Raw genomic sequence first — 24,894 nt, forward strand, 5'->3', positions numbered from 1 at the left:
TGCGGGGTTTAAAGAGGGGGGCGGGGGGGCGCTGCCCAGCCGCGCTGCTGTCCTCGCCGCGCGCCCGTCGTGCAGCTGGGCTCGCTGCGTCTCGTGGCTTCCCGCCTCCTCCAGCATCCCGCATCTCGCCGTCGCAGGCCAACGGCTTGCCAGCGCGGGAGAAGGAGGGCCGGGTCAGGCGCCGTCGAGCCCGGGCGCGGGCACAGCTAGTGAGGGGAGAGGCGCAGGGACTCCAGGGCGGCCACGATGGTGGCCACATTCCTGCAGATAGTGGGTTTCGTCACGAGCTTCGTGGGTTGGATCGGCATCATCGTCACCACGTCCACCAATGACTGGGTGGTGACCTGCGGCTACACTATCCCCACCTGCCGCAAGCTGGACGAGCTGGGCTCCAAGGGGCTGTGGGCCGACTGCGTCCTGGCCACGGGGCTGTACCACTGCAAGCCCCTGGTGGACATCCTCATCCTGCCGGGTAAGGACCCTGCCTTGCAAGTGGCTGTCCTAAATAAACCCTTTCCTTCCGGGCAGACGGGGGAGGGGAGCATTAGGCAGCGTTCACAGAATCGTCTGGGGGCTTGAAGACTTTGGGGCATCTTTTGACACCTTCAGTCCTACTTTGTTGAGGAGGAATTAGGTAGCCCTGAACTTAACCTCTCTCAGCCTCAGTTTTCTTATCTGGAATTTGGGATGACAGTGGTGGCCACTGGCCGAGTCACCCTGAGAAGGTAATGAACTGAGACATAGACACATAGTTGGAACTCCCTACATATTAATTACCGTAGCCTCACCTGCCGCGTGCTCCCACTGTGGGTGGATCAGAAGTACTTCATCCCCTGGCCTCCTCCTTCAGGCGCCCCGCTTCCCCTGTTAGAATCCACCCGCAGAGGCTGGAGGAGGAAAGAGAGAAACAAAAGCATTCCAGCTATCCGAACAGGCGCAGGCTGAGTTTCCCAGTCCTTGTGGGACGGCCGAGGTGCCCTGGCCAAGTTAGGGCCCTCCTACCTGCGCCCAGTCGGTTCCCACAGGCCCCGGGGCCTGTCCCATTTCCCCTACCCCTTGCCCCCGCAGTGAAGGGCGTCGGTCCTCGGGCCTGCCGAGATTCCCCTCCCAGTCTCCGCACCCTGGGGTCAGAGAGGGAAGAACGGGCGCCCCTGGGAGGGCCCACTCACCTTGGGAAAAGAAGCAACTCCGCGGGTCGCCCCCTCCCCTACGGCTGTGCCTCAGAGTGGGGAGGGGAGGGAAGAGTTGCCTAGTTTCCACCTTCCCCGATGCCAGCCGGTGCTGAATCTTAACTTGCTGCCCTGTTGAAAAATTCTGGGCAAGTTTCAATTCAGATTTAAACCTCGAGCCAGTTGGATGATTGACAAGGTCTTCGGAGCCCCTTCAGGTTTTCTGCTCGGAATCTTGGCTTATCCCGGCCCAGGCCTAAGCACGACTGTCTCGCTAGCCTTTGAGGATGGTGCGCCTTTAAAGGCCTATCCCGGTTTCCTTAACAAGTGGAGTAACTGGGCGGTAGGCCGGAGTAACTGGCCCCCGAGGCCGCCAGTCTGGGAGACTTTGGCTTTGGCCTTCTCCTGGATGAGCTTTTCTCTCCCGAAGACTGTCCCTCTTTAAGCCTCACCTCAAGTGCTTCCTATTTCCAGGTCCTTGTAGTCGGAATCTATCGCCCTTCCTCCTTGCCACCCTGGTATTTGACCCCTATCCCCGTCAGTGCACGTTTTGACTTTTCTGTTCCTTGTTTGTGAGTCAAGTTCTCCTAGCACATTTTAAATTCCTCAGAGATATAGATAGCATCCTACCCTCTTTGCATCTTCCCCTGCACCTGGCACTGCCCCTGACACACAGCAGGTACGCACAGTGCGTGCCAGTCCTGCCCTCCATTTTGGACTTTCAGAATGACAGAGGTCTGGGGAACCCAGATGTGGACCCACCTCCAGTTAAAGCTGCCGTTGGTCGACCTGGATCAGACTCTGGGATGCAGTGCTTACAATCCGAGTGCTTTGCGACAAGTTCCTAACCTCTATGAACCCCGGTCATCTTCTTTTAAAAATTAAAATGAAACCAACCCCCTATCTTTCAGAGTTGTTTTGGGGATTAAATGAGATGAGAAATTTAAGCCTCCTTAGATGGAGTAGAGGCTCCGTAAATGGTAGCTATATTTTTTATTAAAAGCCGGGCATGGTATTTTTAAGAATCTGACTTGAAGCATAAAATTACTCTCTGCTTCCTTCCTCCTGAAATTAAATTTGCTGAGCATTCGGTGACAAGTGGTTTATTTTTAGAGAACATAGACCATCCTACAGACGGAGTACACTTTAGGGAGGGCCTAATCCTTCCTGCGGTCCCCTCCCTCACACTGTAGGTGGGGACGGGGACAGATCTCAGTCTCCATCTTTAGATTCTCAAATGTGGCCTTGACACCTAGCATGTTCACAGACCGTGCCATGAATTTCAGAATCCGGGTGGCTAGCTGACTCTCCTTTATGTCAGCCCTGGTTCTCTGACCAGTCGCAGGGGCTTAGGGCTGAGGTCAGAGGTCTTGCCTCAGACCTCCTGTGGCTCCTATCTGGGGGTCTTCAAGTCAACAGATACTTGATTGATTTATTACCCTTAATTCAGAAGAAACTGAGTTGGGCAATTGTTGGGAGCGTGCCCTTGTGGAGTCTGAATTCTCGCAAAACACAACTTGCTAAGAGGCAATCTTGCAGTCGGGTCTTGGTGCACGGGTAGGCTGGCCACATTTGGTGTGAGGGTCCTGCCACAGGAGGCAGAAGCTGGGGCTTGTTTTTGGGTTTGCCATTAACTCTGCTTCCCCCAGGTCATTAGCTCTACTTTCCTCTGAGTCAAGAGGGAGAGTTACAACTCCCCGACCCCCTTTTTTGAAGGAGGGAGAGTGTTTTAGTGAGAAACGATACATTTAAGTGTGTCATATTCTCCCAGCATCTTGTCAGATTTATTTTACATAAATATTGCACATATTATAATCTGTTTCTTAATAAAGTAGCTACCTGGCATTTTATTTGACAGTATAAAGTTCAGGTAGCTTTGCTCCACTCTTATTATTCAACTCGTTAATTCCTTCATTCATAATTGTATGTTTACATCATCTGTTGTGGGCACTGTGTTAACTCCATGAAGACCAAGGCAGGTGTCTGTCTTCTAGGAATCCATGGGGCTGGAGAGATGCCTTTATGGAAAATGGACCATTGTGGAAGCATGCCCAGGGCACAGTCGGGGAGGCAGGAGATGGAGCCTGACCATCTATAGGGGACAGGATTCATGAGCAAGCAGTATCTGGGGAGATATCAAGAGAGGAAGCCTGAGTCTTAGTTTAGTCTAGTTAGGGCCACGTACTGTTTATATACAATGTGAATTAAAAGCACATGATTAAGGGACAAAATCACCTAGTACACCTGGAGATAAAAGTACTGCCTTGACACAGAGTAAAATTAGGAATACCAGTAATAATAGCTGACCCTTTTTGCAGTACTTAGCATACGCTAGGCACTGTTCTGAGCACTTCATGAATTAACGAATTTAATCTTAGTTGAGTTCCATTGGAGAGATGTAGGTACTATTATTATTTTTACTCTGTAGGTGAGGAAAGTGTCAAGACACTTGCCCAAGGTCACACAGGTAGAACATATCAACAGCAGGCTGGGATCAACACAGACCATCACAGAAGAATTCTTCAAAGATTTGAATTTTAATCTGAATTTTTCACAAGGTGATGTAACAGTGTAATTGTACTCTTGGCCTCTTCATCTCGGAAGCTTGGATGAGTGGTCTAAACCAGGGATCCCCATTCAGTCTCTCCAGCCCCCAACCTTCCTTTTTTTTTGTCACTGAGTCACGTTAAAAATTGAACATGCAAAGTGATCTTGGACAATATTTAACATATTATAAGTCCTGGAGTGGGACAAGAGGGAGGGAGAGGTAGATGGTGCTGGATTCCCGTGAGGCAGGATTGAGGATCCACGGGGACCCATGGCCTAACCCACCCTGTCTGCACTCTTGTTCCCAGGCTACGTGCAGGCTTGCCGAGCCCTGATGATCGCTGCCTCAGTCCTGGGTCTGCCGGCCATTCTCCTGCTGCTGACCGTTCTCCCCTGCATCCGAACGGGCCATGAGCCTGGCGTGGCCAAGTACAGGCGGGCCCAGCTGGCTGGCGTTATGCTCATTCTTGTGGGTAAGACAGCTTTCTGTAGAGCACCCCAACTCCCAGCGAACCTGAAGAATCTCGGGTCTTGCTGCTGCTTCATCGAGTTCAAGAGACGTGTGCAAGGAAGGCATGTGAATCCACTGGGGGAAGAGCCCCCCACAATGTGTATCCCTTTATGTTTCTTGGGCGGTTGATGCAGAGGGATAAGTAATGTCTGTGGGAATCACTGAACATAAAAGTAAGTTAAGGGACTTCCCTGGCTTTCCAGTGGTTAGGGCTCTGCACGTCCACTGCAGCGGGTGCAGGTTCGATCCCTGGTCCGGGAACTGAGATCCCACAGGCCGTTCGGCGCTGCCAAGGAAAAAAAAAAGTTAAAGAAAACAAACAAAAAGGATTTTGAGGGTGTGCCTAAGAGAGAGAACAGAAGGCAGAAGAGAGTTACAGGAAAGCTCTCCACTCAGGCCTCATGATAAAAATCCCTTTTTGGAAGAACCTGTGTCCAGGTCCCACTGCAGGTCCATTGAGTCAGAATTTCTGGGCATTAGACCAGGCAAAGATATTTTTTGAAAGCTTCCCAGGTGACTCTTGAGTGCAACCAGGATTGAGAACTTCAGTTAACATATAAAGAAAGACCAGAGAAAGAGGAGGGCAAGATAAAAGTAAGATGCTGAGGGTGGTAGATGACCAGGTGATGATTCCATCTTTCATTCAGCAAGCATTCACTGAGCACCCGCTGAGTGCTGGGCAGTATGGTAGGCACTGGGGATACTGGAGAAAAGAAGGTAGTCTGTGCTTTGAGTGTACTTGGACATCTTGATGTACTTGGTATACTTGCTCATCTAAAAAAGGTACACAGGCTGTGCACACACATAGGAAGGCACCTGATCCAGACTGGAGGAGTTTTCCAGAGCAGAGGACGCTGGCGATGAATTTTGAGAGCTGGATAGAAGGTGATTAGGTCATGGATTGGAGAGAGGGGCAGCTCAGGCCAAGGACATGCCATGTGCTTGTTCGGTGTTCCTGATTACACCTGCACACGGGGGTCTTGATTTAACAGCCTAGGGAGGGTCCTTCTAGCTCTACTCTCTGACATGCATTTTAAGAACAGCAGCTCTTATTGCCAAGTGTCCCGAGACATTGTGAGGAGACATTGGTTTGCATATGAGTTAGATATAAATCATGTTCTCCTGGGACAGGACATTCCCATCCCCAAACTGGTATCAGACCATGTGTTTGAGGGGGAAAGGTAAGGAGCCAGGGTTCTGTGTGGATCAGTGCCACTTAGTGATGGTCACCCACAGTGACACTGGTGAGGTGAGGAGCCATGAGGCATAGGGGTGAGGTTTCCCTTGATTGCAAAGGGTTGGAGGTTTTTAGAGGCTTGTGAAACCATGGAGAATTCAGAGGAGGGGCTTGCGTGTGCATGTGCATGTGCGTATGTGTGTGTGTGTGTGTGTGTGTGTGCATGTGTGTGTGTTAATAGGAGTGAAAAGACCAGAAAACCTCTGTAATTTCCAGAGAAGAATTTGGGCGTGGCCATTTTGGTTCCCGCCACAAAGAATTTGTGTGGGAGTGCCCCACGGAACACAAAATCAGCATCATGTGCTTCAGTCAACTCACAGGGTCCTTCCTTGTAGTGCTTTTCGATGGCCAGCTCTTTGCATCTGAACTCCCTTTCCAGTAGGTTGACAAAAGCTCTACAATTAAACTGGTTTGCAGCATCCAGGTGAAACCCTTCTCATCCCAGATATTTGCGGTTGTTTGTAACTTTCCTCACATTCTTACAGAAGCCCCAGAAGGCTTTCTCGTTAGCTCTGAGGATCCCAAAACCAAAGGATGGGTCCGTTGTGTTGAGTGTTCATCTTTAGAAATCCTAGCCTTCCATATGAGAGTCACAGAATATCCACAAGTAAGAGAATACATGAGAAAACCCCAAACCCAAACCTGTAGAAAATAAAGATATAAAAGCAAAGTCACAGAGACAAATTGGTATTTAAAAAACCCCTGAAAACAACTTAATTGTCCAGTTGAATATAATGATTATTAAAAAAATAACAACCCGTCGTTTGAAACTTCCTAGACGAATTAAATACTGTTTTTCTTCATCTTTTTCAAGTGGGTTGGTGGATGCAGACAGAATCATAGAGAGGAGAGTGAGAGGGGTGGGCAGGTATGGGTGTGAGCTCCTCAGTCTTTGTTTGCTGCCCAGAGGGAGACGATGGACGGGGCATTGAGTGATCTGACACCCCTTCCCCCAGGGAGGCTGCCCCTTGCCCTCTTGTAGCCTTGCATCTCCAGTGGTACTTGCGTCCTCTTTGATGGCTCCTGTCCGGATTTGTTTCTCAGTGGGTCGCGGCTTGCCTTTGGGTTGGATGTTGTTTAGACTGGAACAAGCTCCCTTGCTTGCTAGATCTGGAAATGTAAAGCTCATTGTCTCAAGTGTGGCACCTGCTGGCCTCCCCTAGGTCTTCTCGGCAGGGAGCCCGTGTGCCTTGTTTCCCCTGCCTTGTTTCCCCTGCTGGGCAGTGGGTGGGAGGAACAAGAGAGAGTGAAGCCTCCCTTTGTGTGGCTCAGGATGGGCTTCTGTCCTAGGGGTCACCAGAGGTGCTCCAGTTGAGGTGTGGTCCCCTTCCAACGGGGGCCAGGCACACTGGGGTGTGGGAGCCTGGGAACCGGAAACAGTGTCAAAGCTAATCTTGGGATGAAAACTGTAAGCACTTTTAATGAAAATCAGTTCTTCCTGACTCTGAAAACCTTTATTTTTCAGAAAGCTTAAAATAAATTATGTCTGTGGTACAACAGCTTATCTTCTCAGGAGTCTGAGTTCAGTGTTGTGAGGATTTGGTTCCTGCTGTGGGGGAAGGAATGGGAGCCCGAAACTGCCGACTTCTTAAGCTAGATGAGTAGTTCAAGGCGCAGTGGGCGCCTCAGATCCAGGATGGAGCAGAGGCAAATCTAATTCTAACCTATGGCTTTTCAAGAACCCCCGCTGAGGCAGGAGGTATCTATGCCCTGAGATGCTTCATCCTATCATGTGGAGTCAGACCAACTGTACTAAATCTTGGACCTACCGCTTTCTAGCTGTGTGAATGGGGCCAGTTACTTAATGTCTCTGAGGCTTTATATAAAATGGGGACAATACTGCCTACTTCTGAGGTTGGTAAGAATAGTGAAATGATGTATGCAAGTTATTTAACGTTCATGGTGTCTGGCGCCCAGTAGGTGCTCAACAACTGGTTGCTACCTTATAGATGTTGTTGTTTAGAGGAAATAGAGAGCTAACCTAGAAGGTAACTGGGTATTCCTTCCATCACATCTAATTTCTGCAGGGTCATCTCCACACGTGAAACTGGTAAGGAGAGATGACGAGCTGTTCCTGGAAACACCAGGTCACATCCTGGTCTAATGGAAATATTTTCTTTGCTTACTTTGTAAAAACCAGAGTCTAGGGATCAATAGTTTGAGTTTTGGACTTATTCCATTATGAAAAGTCATGATAAGCTACCCAACTGAAAATGCTCAAGCTTAGTTCTGATTCAGTCTACTTCTCATCTCACTGTAAGTTACAAAGTCCTTGATTTGGGTGTTTCTTGGGGAGATGGGGTAGGGAATGGAAGGAAAGGAAATGTATTTTCCTTCCTAAGTGGAATCCTTCGTCTTCTCTCCTCCTTTTCAAAAGTATGGCCTCAGGAATCCAATATTTGTATTGGAAAAAAGGTTTCAAAAGTATGGCCTCAGGAATCCAATATTTGTATTGGAAAAAAGTTTGCAACTTGGAACTTATAGGCTAATAATGAAAGTGCCGTAAAATAAAGGGTATATGCAAATGTGGGAAAAATTGAGCTTGTCACACACAGAGAATCGGATGTCCTAGGGGGATTGGGAATCCTTGGGTTTGAAATAAACAGTGATGCCCTTAATCCCGGAGTACTGAGATAATAGAAAAAGTCTTCTTTCAAACTCATTGACTTTACACAAAGTTCCTAATCTAAATCAAATTTCATGTGGGTAGAAGAAAGGATGTAGCATCTTAGTATGGTTGTGGCTTAAAATGACCTTATTAGTAAAATTGGAGGAATTAACTGCTTTATGGGGTCTTTCCTGTCTCTAACTTCAGTGTTTTTTAAAAACTTAACAAATAACCACGAAGCTGGCTTTTAAAAAAGGTTGTAGGAAAAAAGAGATAACGATGTGTGGAATAGAAATAAAGGGGAAAAAGGGCTGAAAGCAGGCCAGGAAAATAATGTACTCAGATATTCCATTGACTTGATGATTGTTGTAAACATTAGATCTTCATAAAAGTCATTGCATAGAGGCCTGTGTCCTCTGGCGGCTGTTTTCTTAAGTCAAACTTTAGACAGTGACAAATGGAAAAAGGAAAGACGAAACATTTTGTGGTTTCAAATTATAAGGAAACAACAAATACGTACGACTCCAACCAACAGCTGGTTAGAAATCTGATTACTTGCTGTCTTGAGTTAACCGGATTCTTTGTGAAAAGCTAAAGTGAATTGCTAGTTAGATCATATGAGATAATAGCATCAATTGCGGAAGATGGCGTTCGGTGCACTGTAAAATGTTAAATGGAAGGGGATTTTAAAAAAAGGTGTTGTGGAAAATTTGAAGCATACGCAAAAGTAGAGGCTAGTGTAATGAACCCAAACTCATTCCCAATAATGATCAACTCACCTTCAATCTGCTTCGTCTCTGTACGTCTACTTTTCTCCCAGTCCCCAGATTTTTTTGAAGCAAATCTCAGATATCAGATCAAGGGAGATTTTTTCCAGTATTACTAATGTAAGTCAGAGTAATTTAAGTTATTTTAATGAAAATATTGCTTTGTGCTGGAAACGATGCATTTAAAAGTTGTTTCAATGCTTAGTACTGAAGGTGACGAAGCCTGAAAACAGAGGTGCTCATTGGAGGAAGGAAGAAATGTCAGGGTCTGCTGCTCTTCTGTCTTTCTGGGCTTCTTTGTCTGTCTGTCCTTCTCTCTCTGTCTCTAAGTTGTTACCTCCAAAGCCAAACACACCTGTACCAATTTTATTTAACTTCATCACATTTATTTAACTCCATGTATTACCCTGTGTCATCTAATCCCTAAATAGATGAAAAGCTACACTTACATTTCATGTTTGCTCTTAAACTGCCTTCCCAAGTATTTTCTGTGTTTGGCTACATCAAGATCATTGCTAACTTTTAATAAGGGTATTTCCTATCAACTAAAGAACTGATTGTATTAAATTATTTGAAATTTATCCAGAAGGGCAAACAATTTTATTCCATGAGGAGCAAGGAATTCTGCTTGTGAGAGGACCAAGTCCAGATGAATCTATATCTACACTGTGAAGCTTTCTTCTCCCCTTCTCCTTCTTTTGTTTTTTCAGATGAAGATATCCCTAATTTTCACTTGCTAGTCCCCCACAAGTGGCAGAATTTTTTCCTCTTGTGCAGTTAATTATTGCATCTTCTGAAGTTAGAAGAGGAGGAACAAATTGAAAAATCTAAGTGTTAAAATTCCCCGTCCTGGGCTTCCCTGGTGGCGCAGTGGTTGAGAGTCCGCCTGCCGATGCAGGGGACGCGGGCTCGTGCCTGGTCCGGGAGGATCCCACATGCCACGGAGCGGCTGGGCCTGTGAGCCATGGCCGCTGAGCCTGCGCGTCCGGAGCCTGTGCTCCGCAACGGGAGAGGCCACAACAGTGAGAGGCCCGCGTACCGCAAAAAAAAAAAAAAAAAAAAAAAAAAATTCCCCCGTCCTATTTTTAAGACTTAATTTAAAAATGAATTCTGATGACATAAAAAGAAATGAAAATTCCCTTTACTTTCCTTCAATGTTCTTTACCTTATGGGTAACTGTGACTTTTTAAGAAAAACATTTTCTTTATTTTCCCCAAATATGGAGAGAATCATTACAAACTCTTTGTATGTGTGTGTGTGTCTGCAAATAGCAATAATTCTAGCAGGCCTCCTATGTCTTTAAGAAAGCCAAAAATTACTGCCAGTTCTATTAATGTGTCACATCTTTCAGCTGAGTATGATATGACTTGCATTTTTAACTTTACTGATTAAAACTAGTAAATCAGTAAATCTCCCTTCCCTTCAAACCATGCTGAAATTGAGTAAACTTCTTTTTTTAGTTTTTAAACATTCTTCGTTGTGAGTTCAGTTGAAGGTCACAGTGAACCTCTCATTCCCTTTATGTTGTGTGGCAGTCTGTCATCTTCTAGTGGTTTTTGATGTGGTCCATCTTTGAGAGCCACAGGAATTCCACCCAGGGTTCAATTATCTACTAGGAAATAAAGAGCCTGCTGGTGCTCATTTGCTTTGCTTTGCATGGACTGTAAAAGAAGGACATCTTTAATGAGGTAAATCATGAGCTTGTAGCTTTGAGTGTGTTAAAGTCACATTCAAGTTTTATAATTTTGGAAGTCAGTTTTGGTGTGGATGAGGTGGAGAATAGACTGGAAATGAATCTACCTCTCATCTCTCCATCTGTCTGTCCATCCATCCACCCATTCACTCACCCAGTCCTATAAGTTCATTATTTAAATGTTCAGACATTTTAATGATTTTTCCTTTTTCTGGTGAATTATATAGGAATGAAATCTAACAAAATCTCTAAAACATTCAAAATCAAGAGTGATAATTACTTTTGAATAGCGAGCCTGATTCTTTCCCTACGTGAAGATAACCTTTGCTTAGGAAAAGGGAAAGAATTCAGTGAAATTAGAGGCAAACTTTAAATCTTATTCTATAAAATCTAAACCAACCTGCAAGTTAAGTGAGGTTTAAATGAAATGTGGAGAATGCTTTTGTGTGTGTGTGTGTGTGTGTGTGTGTGGTATATATAAATACAAAGTAATTGAAAAACATAAAACTTAATTTGAACCATAACCTGTTTTGAATCCAGTTAATAGTTTATAGGAAAGATCAATTGGATTGAACCAAGTCAACTGGGAATCAAATCTTTTTTTTTTTCCCTATGGAATTCGGCTTTTCCCTCCCCACCTTTCCCTCTAATCAAGCTTGGGTGTTTGGAAGCCCTTGCTAGGTTGCTGTTTTTGCCCGTATCAAAACGTATGCCCCTTTTGGGCATCTAGGGGTGTGTAGCTGGATTGTATCTTGATATGAAGAATCTAGAGCAATTCTTTCTGGCTCAAACACTCTAGAAAAAGGTTGTACCCCTTTCACGATAGAGAAAAGGCTTTTCTCTGTGCCTCACTGAGAGTATAACTATGACAATAGCCAAGCAGTTCTCCAAGAGTGCCAGATTTGGAATCTGTGGCCAGAGGAAGAGAAAGAAAAAAATTGTATCTTAAGTATTCAAAGCCCTGCATTGGAAAGGGAAGGTTCCATCAACCAGATCAACTGGTGTTCTTGAGAATACTCTATTCACAGAAGGAAAATACATCTTCTTATGGTATCGCATATAAAACTATTACAGAAGCTGGCATGATGGTGCTTTACTCTTTAAGTGAAGCTATTAACATATGGACAGATTTTAGCTTCTTAGATAATCTATCAATATATAAACTGCTTAAATATATGAATAGTTCACAGTTAACGGAATGAATTTAGGCTGTTAGAAAGCCAGTTGGAGCAATTCAAAGCCCCCAAGTTCACTTTCTTACTTCTGACTTCCACTTGGGATCTATACTTTTTTAGGACAGGAATCACATCTATTTATATATATCTATACACATCTTGTGGGGATGGGCTTAGTGTGTTGTCAACAAAACCTTATGTTACAATCTACACAAGTGCAATGAGATAGTCTAAAAGGTCTTTCAAAATGCGTAAGACCTAAATCTTTTCTTCAGTTTAGAACTAATGTACAGGGCTGTTAGATTTGAGTGCTATGTTAAAGAAAAATTACATTATTTTCTCTGTGGGCATAGAAGTAAGTTAGAAAATTACTCTGTATGAGCAGAAAAAAGCTTGCTGAGTTGAAAGTGACAAGGGTACCCCTTGTAGCAAACAGTGCAATGCCCTGCTGTGAACGTATCAAAGGTTTTATGACTAACAATTAGAAACATTATTATTATTATTACTTTTTGGTCTGTCAACTTTCATGGGCCATCCCAACCTACATCTTTAACTAAAATTTCTGTCCTGCTGTAGTTGTGAGAGATCAGATGATACCAAAAGAAGAATGGAGTTACTTTGCCTAGAGCATTGTTATGTAGTACATTAGCCACTAGCTACATGTGTTCATTTAAATTTAAACTAATTAAAATTCAAAATTTGGTTTTCAGTCTCACTACCCTCATAAGAAATGTTCAATAGCCCATGTAGCTTGTAGCTACCCTATTTGACTTGCTAGTGTAGAGGTTTAAAATGTTTTTTCAAGTCTTTATAGGCTCCTGCCTGCCCTGTTTTGTTACTTTGCTTGGGAGGAGGGGAAGCACTAAATGATGTAGAGGCTATTTCTTATGGTGATGACATTTGTTGTGATGGGTCACAACCCTTGAATGGGTAGCTTCTTTTACTCTGAGAAGTGTTCATGTGTGTATGGAGATCTTGTGACTGTGAAACAGCACAATACAAACTCAGACTCTTAGCCGATACTCCACCGAGGTCTGGCAGTATTCACCACAGCAAGAGAATTTTCATAGCTTCTTCTGGTCTTTGTACTATGAATTGACCAAACGGAAAGAATAGAGTGGAAATTGGAGTGGGCACTGTCTTGTTTCTCATTTTTGAATAGCTCAGGTCATCCAGTCATTCAACTGGTATACACTGAGCACATACTCTGTGCTTTGTACTGAGCTAAACTCTGACTTTACAAACGTAAGACATGGGCCCTGCCTCCAAGGAACTCAGAACTTGGAATGGGAAGTAGACATATAAAGAGATAATTATAATGCAATTAGGTAAGTGTAAGAGTAGAATTATAATTATAGGTATATAAAGTCAAGATATATAAATAAATACAAATACATATTTTTTGGACTTAAATGATTTATTTCTAGGTTTTTACATCAGAGTTCTTTTGTCTCCACCACCTGTTGAAAAAATTAGGACCTAGCAGTTTGGTACAAGCTTTTGATCAGCTTATTCCATAGATTCAAACCTTTAAGTTCTGATTGCCCCTGCGGGAGCAGAGCTGAGTGTATTGAGTTTTTGGAGTTGGTTGGAAGCCAGGGGGGTGTGTATGTGGAGTGAAGGGGAGCCTGCCCGCTGCTGGTGTGTGATGGGGATGCCCAGTCACAGCCCTCTCCATGTCTCCCCAGCTCTCTGTGCCATGGTCGCCACCATCTGGTTTCCTGTGTGCGCCCACCGTGAGACCACCATCGTGAGCTTTGGCTACTCCCTGTACGCGGGCTGGATCGGTGCTGTGCTGTGCCTTGTGGGTGGCTGTGTCATCATCTGCTGCGCCGGAGATGCCCAGTCGTTTGGTGAAAACCGTTTCTACTACTCTTCGGGCTCCAGTTCCCCCACTCATGCCAAGAGCGCCCATGTATAAGAGAGCTACCAGCCTGCCCATGGAGGTGCTATAGATGCTGGGCCCATGGCCCTAGGTTTGCTTGCCACAGTGAGGGGGTGGGAAGCCCACTCCTCTGCCAGGCTCCAAAGCCAACGGTCTAGAAAAGCATCCTGTCTGGCATTTTGTAGTCTTAACACCTCCTCTCCTTTTGTTACCTTAAGAGAAATCTTTAGCTCAGATGCCACACATTTTTTCCATGGTTTTGCCCACTATTAGCTCTTTTCTGGGCATTCCTTTGTCATATATATATATATATATATATATATATATATACACACACACACACACACACATATATATGGGAAAAAAAATTTCCCCCTCTCTTTAACTTTTAAATATCTTGCAAACATTGCTGAGTTGGGTGTGGGGAGAGAAATAAAAGACACTTTCAAACTGTTACAGATGACAATGGGAGCCTCATAAACATGCCTCTCTGTTCCCTCCCTCCTCTCTCAGCTCCAAGGTCACTTAGTTATAACCAATAGAAAAAGATAGAATTGGGAACACGGGGTGGGGAAGGGAGGGGAATTGTGGCACTTTCCCTCCATGGGAAAGTTTCCCTTTTGTAAGTTGAGGGCAAGGGGTGGAGATATTTTTTAGTTTGTGATTTTACATTTATCTGTACATACTTTTTCAAGATTGCTCATTTTTATAACCATGGTTTTCCTGAAATTCTCAATTCATCAGTATGAAGGAAATGAACCAGGTAGACTTTAATGATACCATAAATAACAGTACAAGTGAGTATAACTCGAACTGACATTCCACAAAACGTTTTTGATTTCCAGGTTTGTATGATGTAGTTTTGAATCCTACACCTGCATGTGCTTCCATTTAACACATTTTAGAAGCTTTTCCCCATTTCTCTCTATTTTCATTCTGTTAGCTGCCTTGAAGCAATATTGTTTAACATAAATTGTACTGTTGAATTTGGCTTTATGGGTGCAAATACTGATGGTGTATCAGTATCTGGACCCCAAACTCTCCAAACATTGATGGTGCATTTTATTCTTTAAATGAAATCTGTGCAATAAAATAACGGACTGTCTGCAAAACTGGCCTTTAATATTCTGTTGTATCCAGAGGTATTCATCCATCAATTGAAAAATTTTTCATTCATCTCTGCTAGTAGTTTATAGGGAACCTGGTCAGGGATTCAAGAACCAGTCATTCTGCACTGCCATGAATAATTGAAAAGTTATATTTTATTCACTGTATCGTGGTGGTAATGTGTGGTAGTAAAAATGTAACCTAGATGATCTCTAGGTCTCTTAAGTGGGGATGTTATGGCTTCTTTAAGTCATATATAAATAGGCAGCCATCAGATATCAAGTGCCAAGTATCACACAGTTAAACTCCTTTATCTACGTTGAGTGCTTAGTAAAGGAATTGGCTAGGTATAAAGGGAACTATAAAACAATCCCATTTTATTGGATCTCTAGGTCATAATATCTAAATGTATTTCATTCAAACATATGAATGTATACATTTGGTAATTTCGAACAAAGACAAATACATTGAATTGATTTATGTGTGTTTTCTATACCAGAAACTCTGTCAAGTTACAAGTCTGCTCTAAAAAAACAGATTGCAGTCTATTTTGGCCGTATTTTTCCAAAAATACTAATTTCATTAGCTGATAGTATAATGATTGGCAAACATTTCCTCTTTGGAAATATCCACTTGGGCTATTCATTTTTGTAGAGATCTGTGTACATCAGATTATAACCTGGTGGAAACTATTTCTAAATTACCTATGGAGAAAAGATTATCTTCTTGTTGACCAAAATATTTGCTTAGTTATGATACAGTCTTTTTTTTTTTTTGCGGTACGCGGGCTTCTCACTGTTGTGGCCTCTCCCGTTGCGGAGCACAGGCTCCAGACTCAGAGGCCATGGCTCAGAGGCCATGGCTCACGGGCCAGGCTCAGAGGCCATGGCTCACGGGCCCAGCCGCTCCGCGGCATGTGGGATCTTCCCGGACTGGGGCACGAACCCGTGTCCCCTGCATCGGCAGGCGGACTCTCAACCACTGCACCACCAGGGAAGCCCTATGATACAGTCTCGTAAGGACACAAGTGGTGTGATTGTATTGGAGGACGCTCCCTACCTCATGAAAACTTGCCAGGGAGTAATGATTGGGAACGTGGATAGAGCAGGATGCTCTCAGGGGGCGTGGACAAGGAAGGCCCTTTTCCCCCTCGTCACAACCACCGGCTTGAATCAGAAGTGTCCTCTTCTGGGTGCATGCGCTCACTGACCCACACCCCTCCCTGAGACTGCTGCTGCTTTCTCTCGTGAGGGGGTATGCTTCAGGAGCCCCACTTTTCCCTACAGCAGGAGAAGAGATACCCCAGTCTCTCCAAGGTGATCGTTGCCCGCCTAGTTAGGGAATCCCATATTGTAGGTCATAACTCCGGTGTTGGGTTTTATTATCAGTGTGAGGGAGGGAGCGGGGGTATAGCTGTTCCTCCAGAACAACACTGTCCAGTAGAAATGTAATATGAGCCACGTGTGTAATTTAAAATTTTCTAGGGGCCACATTAAAAAGCTAAAAGTAAACAAGCAAAATTAATTTTAATATATTCTATTTTAATCCAATGCCTCAAAAATATTATCATTTCATTATGTAATCCATTATTATTATTATTATCTGTGGCTGTGCCACACGGCTGGTGGGATCTTAGTTCCCCGATAAGGGATTGAACCCGGGCCCTTGGCAGTGTGAGAGCACGGAGTCCTAACTACTGGACCACCAGGGGATTCCCTGTAATCAGTTATTAATGGGATATCTTATGCTCTTCTTTTTGTATTAAGTCTTGGATTCCAGTGTGGCTTTTACACTTACAGCACCTCTCCATTTGTCCCGGCCATACTGCAAGTGCTAATTATGGCTAATGGCTATTGGATTGGACAGCACAGCTAGAGAACAGCAGTTCTCCCTTAGCAACAAAAGGGGATTCAGTCTTGATGATTTTAGCTGCCTTCGTTAGAGCTCTGTTAGAACCTGGCACATATAGTAATTGTCACTCAGGGGAAGACAGTGACCCCTGTTCACAGGTAAAAAGGCAGACCCAAAGAGCTCTACCTGAATAACAGGGAAAAGGGGAGTCCTGCTCCTGAGACCTGTTTGTGCCAGGAACTTCACACACTCAATCCTTCCCTGTTGTATAGATGAGGAAAAGAACATGTAGAGAGTTTAGGTTATTTGTCAAGGTCAGATCGCCCCTGTAGAGCACTGAAATTGGATTAAGTCTAGCTCTAAAGCCCTTGTTCTCCAAGATAAGGATCACTACAGGAGGTCAGGTAAATTGCACTCACCTTGGACACCGACTCAATAGATATGGGTTGTTTCCCAAGAAGCTGCATTTTTATTGTACATCCCCAGTGATTCTGAAGAGGTGGTTCCCACGCCACACTTTGTTAACAGTGAAGGGAAGGACCTGTTCCTCATGCCTTTTTGTAGTGCAGCTAATCCCATCCTTCATCCCTCTTAGATGGTCCTTGGAGGCAAGATTACTCTAACAGTTATATGCAGCTTCCCTCCAACTCTTTGGCCTGTTCTGAAGGGACCACATGCAGGGGACCTTTGGTTTGAAATGAACCAGTTCTGCTCAAGCTTTCCAAGAATTTGATAGAAACCACATTAGAGAAAGAATGTTTCAAGGAAATCTCTGAATCTACAGATGCTAGTTACAATGACAGAAAAAAAAAGAAAAGAGAGAGAGAGAGAAGATTGTCTACTTTAAGAATACAAGTTACATATTTGTGCTGAACTGGTGGTTAGGGATAACAATAGAACAAGGTTTGGTTGTATCTTGCCCTGTAGTTTTGTTTTTGTTTAGTTTCAAATCTGCGTTTCAGTGTTTCTCTATACAATGTACACAATGTGAACTGCAACATCTTAAATGTTTGGCAGGACATTCATGCTCATGACATCACATGCTGGGAGGACAGGGAGGCCACTGTAGGGCTGGCTTTGGGCAAAGGCAGCATCAGTGCTGCCATTGAGATGTCCCCACAAAAGAGTGTGTGACAGCCAGATGTGCAGCTTAAAGGAGACTAAACGAGAATTGTGGGTGGAACATTGGCACATGCTGCTTATGGCTTGAATAGCAGCTCTTGAGGAATCTATATTTCTTTACCTCACGCAGAATCTCAGAGCTCAGGCTTTGTGGCCCTGGGGCTGGGGGAGGGTGTGGAGATGGAGGGACTTGTCACTGCTCCATGCCACATTGTTGAAATGAAAAACATGGAAACCGTAAGCCATTTCTAGAGGATTGTGGAAGGTAAGAATTGCTTCTGCTTTATAGCAAAATTACCTTCCAAATGGCAAAGAGCACCTAGTTGTCACAGTCTCGGGCTTTCTTTAATTAAAACGTTATGTCAAGTTACGTTCAACTTTGCTTTTCAAACTGTGGTGTTCATACCTATCACCTAGGGGTCTGGTTAAAATGCAGCTTCTGATTCAGCAGGTCTGGGGTGGGGCCTGGGACTCTGCATCTCTAACCAGCTCTCAGGGGATGCTGATGCTTTTGGTCTAGACTCACACCTGGAGTCGTATACACTCATTAAAGAAAATTTGAACACTAGAAAAAGACAAGTCACAAGCTCTTAGAACTTTAGTCATTCTAAAATGGATTTTAAGAGCATCTGTTAAAAGTATTTATTTATTCATTAATTGATTCATTTGTTAATTAATTAAGCAAACATTTGATGAGTACTTGTTATGTGCCAGCCATGCATTAGCCACCAGATATGAAAAAGAATCTCAAAGTCAATCCCAGCCCTCAGTTAACTCACAACCTAGTGGTGTAGTCAGGAATGTCATGATGCCATTGGCTTCTTATCATTGCCATCTTTGATCTACTTTGGAAATTTACACCCTGACTGAGAGGAGAAAATAAAATACCAGCAGAAGCACATTAGTGCACAGATTAAAGATAAGAGTTTACAGAATATTTGATATATAAAGGCATATTGACTAGATCTTCTCCCAACTTTGCACCTTTTTTATGGGTGTTGAAAGTCAGCCAATCCCCAAACTCTGTTGATTTAATTACGCACTGAGGAATGGGCAGAGAAGGCCTTCTCCAGGTTTCTGCGCCGTGTCCTGCTGAGACCTTCCACAGAGGAGCATGCTGTTTTTTAGGGGTGGAATTTAGTTGAAGGTGTCAATCTTTTCTTGTTTGAATGATATAAGAACTTCCTCTCCAGGTGCCAGAGCTCAGCTTTTATTACGATAGGTGCAACAAGAACAGTGAAGTCAGCTGCCACTGACTTGTCGTAGAAGGCTCGGCCAGGTATAGTGAGCAAAGTGGAAACTTGAAGCAGTGACCCCTTGCTGGGGATTGTAGATGATCCAAGGGTGCTAAACTGTTCCCAAGAAAAATATGAAGAATGATATTTCTTTTTTTAGCTGACTAGAAAACAAACAATAAGAATAAAAATCTAGGCATTCACCGAGTGACTAATACAGGCACACACTATTACCAAGTCATTTCATGAAATCCATTCTACACACGGTAAAAGTTGAGCAATTCACAGTCTTGGCCTATTAGATGGTTCTTCTTCACAAAGCCCTCAGGAACCCTGGCTCCTTCCAACTCACCGCTTTGCTAGCCCCAGGGGGTGACTCTTGAACTCATGGTGCAAGATGGCAGCATCTACATTGCCGCTGGAGAAAGGATCAAAGAGAAGGGCCAAAGGCTCATGCCCACCATCTCCTAAGATAGTTCCCTGAAGCTGCTGCAGGAATCTGCTTGCAGTAAGTCACACGGCCACATGTAGCTGCAAGAGAGGCTGGGAAGTATGGTCTTTATCAAGATTGGCTACATAATCTGCAGTGCCCAGGATAAAATGGAAATATGTAGCTCCTTTTACAAAAAGCAGGGAAAAAGTGTGGTTAAAAATACTTAAAACATAAAGCTTTTTCCTTTTTTTTGTGGTCTCTCTCTTGAGTTGTCATGGTGGATTTTTTTTTTTTTTTTTTTTTTTTTTGCTATTTAATGTTGTTCTAAGTAAAGAAAAATTAAAATTTTAAATTAAAAGCCTGAATTTTACCATTCTTATTTCTGTTGTGCAACGTCTGTTTTAAATGCAAATAAAAGAACAGTTCACTTTTACATGGAAACACTAAAATTCCACAATTTCTATTTGGTAGCATGTACACATATTAGTATTTCTTATTAGAACGGTGGAAACATTGCACAGAAGTAACTCATTTTTAATTTTACTTTTTGATATGCACACATTCTGCCAACATGCTCTACCTTCAGCTTACTGATGAGTAAGGAAGGATTGAAATGAATATGACCCATAAGTTGCCCTATCTTTCCCTTTCCTTCTTTTTTTTTTTTTTTCTCCCTTTCCTTCTATGTCATCATTTTCAGTGTAAAGTGGTTGGTGAATACAGGGAATTAATACAAAGATAATGTTCCTTGGTCATTCATGTTTCTTAGAATTTCATTGTCTTCTTTCTCTATTTGAAGAAAGTTGTTGTTTGAATGGTAAGTGTGGCCTCTGGGGACTGTCCGTGTACCTGTTTACCTAGTTTTAGTCTGTTCAGGCTGCTATAATAAAATACCACAGACCAGAAGCTTATAAACAACAGAAATTTATTTCTCACAGTTCTGGGAAGTCCAAGATCAAGACACCAGCATGGTCACCTAATGAGGACCCTCTTCCTGCTTCATAGCTAGCACCCTCTCCCTGTGTCCTCACATGGTAGAAGGGGTGAGGGTGCTCTGTGGGGCCTCCTTTATAAAATCACTAATCCCATTCATGAGGGCTCCACTCTCATGACCTAAGTACCTCCCAAAGGCCCCACCTCCTAATACCATCATTTGTGGGTGTTGGGATTTCAACATACGAATTTTGGGAGGATGCAAACATTCAAACCATGGCACTCAGTCATAGGCATAACAAACACTTACCTCTGAACTTGCTTTGAGTCCTGCTGAGCTCCCATACATCATGGATCCATCAGAAATCTGTGCTCGTGGGAATCACGAACACAGATAAGGTGGCAAGAAGTGATGCACACATGCATTGCACATATTTTCTCAGCTCACACGCATGCTCCATGGTCCCATTAGACTTCACTTACAAAACACAAGTTCAATGATAAAATTATTAAGAATCCGAGATGCCAACAGCAGAGAATTAAGCCAGGGTTTAATGGTCCTTCTGCTTGTGGGGCTTGTGAGACTATACAGGTGGCATGTCCGTGAAGCTGGACGTGGCCTTTGTTCTATCTGGCTGTGTGCCTGGCTAATTGTTTAAGTCTGTAAGAAGAAAAGAGTGGATTTTGAGGGAAACTTGTAGCCTATGTCATACCTTCTGACATTCTATGAAGAGGGCATCTGTTTTAGTCAGTTCATACTGCTATAACAAAATACTATAGATTGGGTGGCTTAAACAGTCAACATTTATTTCTCATGGTTCTGGAGGCTGGGAAGTCCAAGATCAAGGTGTCGGCAGAGCTGGTGTCTGGGGAGGACTCTTCCTGGTTTGCAGACAGCTGCCTTCTTGTGTCCTCACTTGGTGGGGAGAGAAAGAGGGTGGGTGGCTCTAGTCTTTCTTCTTCCTCTTACAAGGACCCAAATTCCATCACAGGGGCTCCCACCCTCATGACCTCATCTAAACTTATTACTTCCTAAAGGGCCCACCTCCAAATATCATCACATTGAGGATTAGGGCTTCAGCATATGAATTTTGGGGAGCACACAAGCATTCAGTCCATTCAGCCATCAGTATCACCCCTTTATCTATGTGAAGAAACTGTGGCTCAGGGAGGTGAAGTAATGAGTCTAGGCCACAAGCTAGTAAGTATCAGGTCAAGATTTGAACCCATGTCTTCCAATGCTAAGGCCAGTTCTCATACTGCTACAGCATACTTGCAATTTATGAAATGAAACTAAATTACATTTAACAAAATACAGTAGAATAAAAACGTCAGAAGTATGCCTCTTTCTCATAGGCTATTAAAGATAAACATAAATTTTACTTGAAATGTCGATAGTAGCATAGAGTGCACCATACGTGTATTTGTTCATTTAATTCTTACAACAATTTCATGAGTTAATGGCTATCGTATACCCATTTTACAGATGAGAAAACAGAGGCATGGAGAGGTTAAGTAGATTGCCTAAGGTTCCACAGCCTTGCAAGCCTGACTGTAAAGCCTGAAGTACTGACCACTGCTCTAGCCTTCAAGTGGAATTTATTCCCTAAGAAAGGGGAATGGGACTTCCCTGGCAGTGCAGTGGTTAAGAATCTGGCTGCCACTGCAGGGGACACGGGTTCGAGCCCCGGTCCAGGAAGATCCCACATACCACAGAGCAACTAAGCCATGTGCCCCAACTACTGAAGCCTGCATGCCTAAAGGCCATGCTCTGGAACAAGAGAAGCCACTGCAATGAGCCCATGCACTGCAATGAAGAGTAGCCCCCGCTTGCCGCAGCTAGATAAAGCCCGCGCTCAGCAACGAAAACCCAATGCAGCCAAAAACAAATAAAAATAAGTAAATTAAAAAAAAAAAAGAAAGGGGAATGAATTACTACAGAAAGCCATTTAATGAAAGGACAGATTCAAAATTAGCTTAAGATTCTTTAACATAAATATTCTCCCAATTGAAAATGTTAGTTTAGGGGTAGGTTTAAATTCTGGACCTGTTAGTCTTCAAAACAAATGTTCTTAGAAATGGATCATTTATCTGTGGTCACCTGGAAAGTAGAGGAAGCTCAAACTTCTCTATAGTATAAGGGCTAGTGAATATTTATATCTGTGAAAGAGGAAATGTAGACTCATATTCTCCGCAAACAGATTTTCAGGAAATAAGGGGAATTAGCTATTGAAGGGAGTATAGTCTCTCGTAGGCTTTGAAGTTCCAATGAAGGACAGAGATTATAATCTGTATGTAAAAAGCAAAGTCACAGGGGAGCACCTTTTGCTAGTCATGGGCCACTGTGATCACTACTTGTTAGCAACTCCAGTGTTGGGGGTTGCTAAACAGAGTTCAGACTGTGGGTTTTGTTTGCAAACAAACACCAAGATGAGTCAGTACATGCTGTTTTTAGCAAAGAGATCATTGGGCTGGAAAACCCTAAAAATATCAATCATTCAATAAGGCCTCCTTAGGAAAACAATGCTGTGATTTTTGCACAGAGCCTCTTTGAAGTTAACCAATTTTGGCTTAAAATTTGAAAATAAAATAAAAAAAAGAGCACTGTTGGTCAGGAGGTCTTTCTGAGCTACTTTCAATTCCAAAGGCCCCTTGAAGGGAAGTAGGGCCTTGATTTTGCTTAAAAAGTGTATTTGGCTTCAGGATGGGAAAGAGAGAGCAACAGTTCTGATTTCTTAGTCACGTACTTTCCTCCCCAGCCCAAGGAGGGTGGGCAGTGCCAAGACCTGGGAGGCTATCAAAGGCGCCCTCTGTGTAATAGGATCTGGAATTTATTTCTGATGTCATGGTAAGAACAAAAGAACTTTGCTCTGTGTCAGGCCGGAGTAGTCGCAGTGCTTTTGATGGACAGAGGAGCGGGGTTCATGTTCTCCTTGAGGTCCATCTCCAGAGCATGGAGTTCTCCCCGAACAAACTTAATTTTCATTTAATAACCCTTTAGAGAGTTATTCTCTCAGAATGTGTCTGAACCCTCCTTGAACCCATTTGTGCTTGAGTTAGCACTGTCACTTGGAGTTAACAAGTTCCATATGTTTACCACCCATGGTGAAAGTAGTTATTCCTTTTATTTGTCCTCAAATTGTCTCCAGTAAGCTGGCTGCTTTTGTCTCAACAAGAGTTCATTTGGTTGCCACTAAGTTTGCTCACCTCCTTTCATAGATCAATAAGCTGATCTCAGCAACTGAGCAGCTTTTGAGATGCAACTTTGGGGAGGAAGAGGGGGTAAATATTCTGTAGCGATTGAAGATCTGGGCACAGCAATAAGTGAATTAGCTTCAAATGCAGGCATCTTCTAATCTGTTAAATGGAACCAAAACTCCACAGAGTTTAAGAAAAGAAAACAAAACATGTTTGAATCTCATTTTCAAAGCACTATATTGCTATATAATGATAAGTGATAAAAATGCCTCTTATTTCCCTCTGGGCATTTTCTGGAAACAGACTTTCATTATATTCATGAATTCAAATTAGTGTGCTCTGAGGGAAGATACTAGAATGTGTCTTTGTTTGGTCAAGTGAATTTATTTAATGATGAGATCTTGAGAGTTTGTCAGAAAATGCCACTAAACTTCAATATTTAATTCCTCTCTGATACATTTTCTTAGCTGAATATACGGTTTCACATTCTTGTACACAGTGCTGTAGTTTACATTCTAATCTTTTACTCAGTGCTATAGTTTAAATTCTAGGACACCCAAATTTTTAGAGAGGATTTCTCTCCTCTTGATTATTACAAAGTAAATAGACCATGGCCTACCTAAAAGTATTCCCCCCCCCCCCATTTTATGTTTTTTTCACATTTTATGCACAGGCTCCATGGGCACTTTTTATGTCTCTGCTATTAAATCTTAGAAGATTTGCACTCTGCAAACTTTTATTAACTATCTCTTCTGTCTCTAGATATACCTATGTATGTTTATTTACTTATCTCTATAGATGAACAACTGTATTAATATATTATGTACAGTACAAAATGTACAAAAAGTTGAAAGAATGGGAAAAATGAAACATTTGATTTCACATTATTTATTAATTTATTAATGATACAAACTCTTTTTCTTTTTACTAGTAATAATATTTTAATGAGAGCCATGAGTTTGAACCTACTTCATTATTTAATACTGGGATAAAAATATTCAGAAGTCTGATTCTTAGTTCAGTTAATTATACTACTTGGTTTTAATAGCTGCTTTGGCTGAAAAAAGATACTTCATATGAATACATAGAACCATATAGAAGAAGTACATCATTGACTGTCTTCCCCAATCACTATACTCTCGTGTCAACCTCCTCCACAAAGTGCAAAGATTTGTATTAAAATTCGGCTGTTCTCCATCTTCCTTGATGCCTTTCAGTTGTTTTTTCAAACTAATCAGGTAGGTTGCATGTTTTTATTTCTAAAAAATTGTTTGAAAACCCATAGAGACTCTCCGTAAAATTTCTTAATCAGATTTTAAAATTAAAAATTTTCTGTACATACAGTAGACCTGTTTTTATATTTGTTACATGTTATTTTCAGTAAGAAAATCACACACATGTCCAAACATCTTTTTTCAAAATG

The 24,894-nt window shown here is 42.9% G+C and overlaps 1 protein-coding gene across 1 annotated transcript; it reads left to right on the forward strand.

Moving 5' to 3' along the window:
- Positions 1-14,704, forward strand: CLDN11 (claudin 11). Its single transcript, XM_004321657.3, has 3 exons — positions 1-472; positions 4,025-4,189; positions 13,396-14,704. The coding sequence occupies exons 1-3, from the start codon at positions 247-249 to the stop codon at positions 13,626-13,628; spliced, it is 624 nt and encodes a 207-aa protein (XP_004321705.1). The 5' UTR covers positions 1-246; the 3' UTR covers positions 13,629-14,704.
- Positions 14,705-24,894: the final 10,190 nt, after the last annotated feature.

Source organism: Tursiops truncatus, chromosome 4 (genome assembly GCF_011762595.2).
Source record: "Tursiops truncatus isolate mTurTru1 chromosome 4, mTurTru1.mat.Y, whole genome shotgun sequence".
Taxonomy (NCBI): domain Eukaryota; kingdom Metazoa; phylum Chordata; class Mammalia; order Artiodactyla; family Delphinidae; genus Tursiops; species Tursiops truncatus.